General features: G+C 65.2%; 1 protein-coding gene across 1 annotated transcript in view; it reads right to left on the bottom strand.

Moving 5' to 3' along the window:
• Positions 1-141: 141 nt before the first annotated feature.
• Positions 142-1657, bottom strand: part of Fyco1 (FYVE and coiled-coil domain containing 1) — a 19794-nt gene continuing 18278 nt past the window's right edge. The window contains exon 14 of the mRNA XM_013030229.1: positions 142-241. Coding sequence (XP_012885683.1) covers positions 142-241 — 100 coding nt within the window. The remainder of the gene's footprint in view (positions 242-1657) is intronic.

Genomic DNA, 1657 nt, shown 5'->3' with positions numbered 1-1657 from the left:
CCCCCCTCCCCCCGGCAGAGCCCGCCAGCCCAGGCAGACGAGCCGAGACCCAGCTCCCCGCAACTGTCACCAGCCTGGCGCGGAAAAGCTCAGGGACAGCATCGAGGTCCCGAGTTCAAGGCCCGGCCTGGCGCGCGCCACCTACATGAGCTCCCCGGACTTGAGCAAGCAGATCTCGGCGTCCTGGCCCCCGGGCTCGGCCTTGCTGTCGTCGGGCGTCAGCGAACCGGACGGGAGGTCTCTGCAGGGACGCGGGCGGTCAGGCCTGGCGCAGTCAGCTGGCCCTCCATAGACAGCCCGACTGGACTGTTCCCGTGCGTGTTTGTCCCCCCACCCCTGACACCCCCCCCAGTGTCACCGCACGCCCGGACTTCACAGATGGAGATCCGGGACCTTCCCAGCCAGCTGCCTTTGCCAGGCGGGTTCAATCCCGTTAGCCAGCACACACAGCTGCGGCCTGAGCAGTAGAGCGGAGCCCCGAGTGCAGAGCTACGGCCCCGAGTTCACGCCTTGCTGCGCAGCGCGACCGGCAGACTGCAGCGCTGCACGCGGGCTGCCTGCCGCGTCTCATCCCATCCTTGAAGCTAGAAAATAGGGGCTGGACACTGTGGCTGCCGCCTGTCATCCCAGCGGCTCACGAGGCGGAGATCTGAGGATGGCGGTTCACAGCCAGCCCGGGCAGGAATGTCTGAGACTCCTCTCTCCAATGAGCCACCAAAAAGCCACAAGGGGAGCTGTGGCTCTCGAGGGGTAGCCCTGGGCTAATGCCAAGAGCACGAGGACCCGAGTTCAAACCCCGGCGTCAAGTGAGAGCGTCCTTTGCAAAGCATCTGCAAACTGTGTGTCACGTAAGGCCAAGTGGCAACAGCTACATGAATACAGGCCCCTGAGCGGCTTGCTCGGGCTTTCACACGGCGCACGCGCGTGCAGCGGGGGCCTGTAACGCATGTGGCCAGCAGGTGGCGCCCTGAGGTCGCGTCCCGCCTGGCGTGCGCCCGCGCCCTGCGCTCCAGGGGCTTGGTGAGAGCCGGGATTACACGTGGGCTCTGCACTGCCCACCTCATCAATCCTCCAGCCGGCCGGGGAAGAAGTCCCTCAGCCGCAGCACCTGCTGACCCTCCCCTCCCGAGTCCCGTTCACGGGCAGCTCTGCCATCCCCACGGTGCTGCACGCTGCCCAGCGGCCTCCCAAGCGGGTCGGGGTCACCCTGTTCGCGAGCCCCAGAACACGTCCACCCGGAACTCACCGGGATGCAGGTTTTCTCTTTGCTTCCCACGTTCTATTTTATCAGTAAACGTTGCCCATTCCCGGCCATTTTTCCTTTGGTGATAGCAATGGTTGGCAGCTCACGTGGCAGAGCCGCCCGCCTTGAGCAAAAGACTCACTGGCCCCGAGTTCAAGCCCCAGGCCGGGGGGCTATTTGGGACGATGTAATGCTTTTGATTAGGTGCATTATATCTAAATAGATCCCTAAGTGATGAGTTCTGGGGTCTTGACTTGGCAGTGCTCCGACGGCACATGAGGCTGCAGTTCACCCTCACGGCCAGCGTGGGGCGCCACTGAGCAGGCCCCGCCGGCCTGGCCGGGCCGCTTCACCCCGGAGCTGCTCCTCCACCCGCGCGTCCGCCCCGGGTCCTGCAAGGCCCGGCGCGCCCTG

This window comes from Dipodomys ordii, unplaced genomic scaffold, assembly GCF_000151885.1.
Source record: "Dipodomys ordii isolate 6190 unplaced genomic scaffold, Dord_2.0 Scaffold128, whole genome shotgun sequence".
Classification (NCBI taxonomy): Eukaryota; Metazoa; Chordata; class Mammalia; order Rodentia; family Heteromyidae; genus Dipodomys; species Dipodomys ordii.
This window is presented reverse-complemented; position numbering and strand designations above follow the sequence as displayed.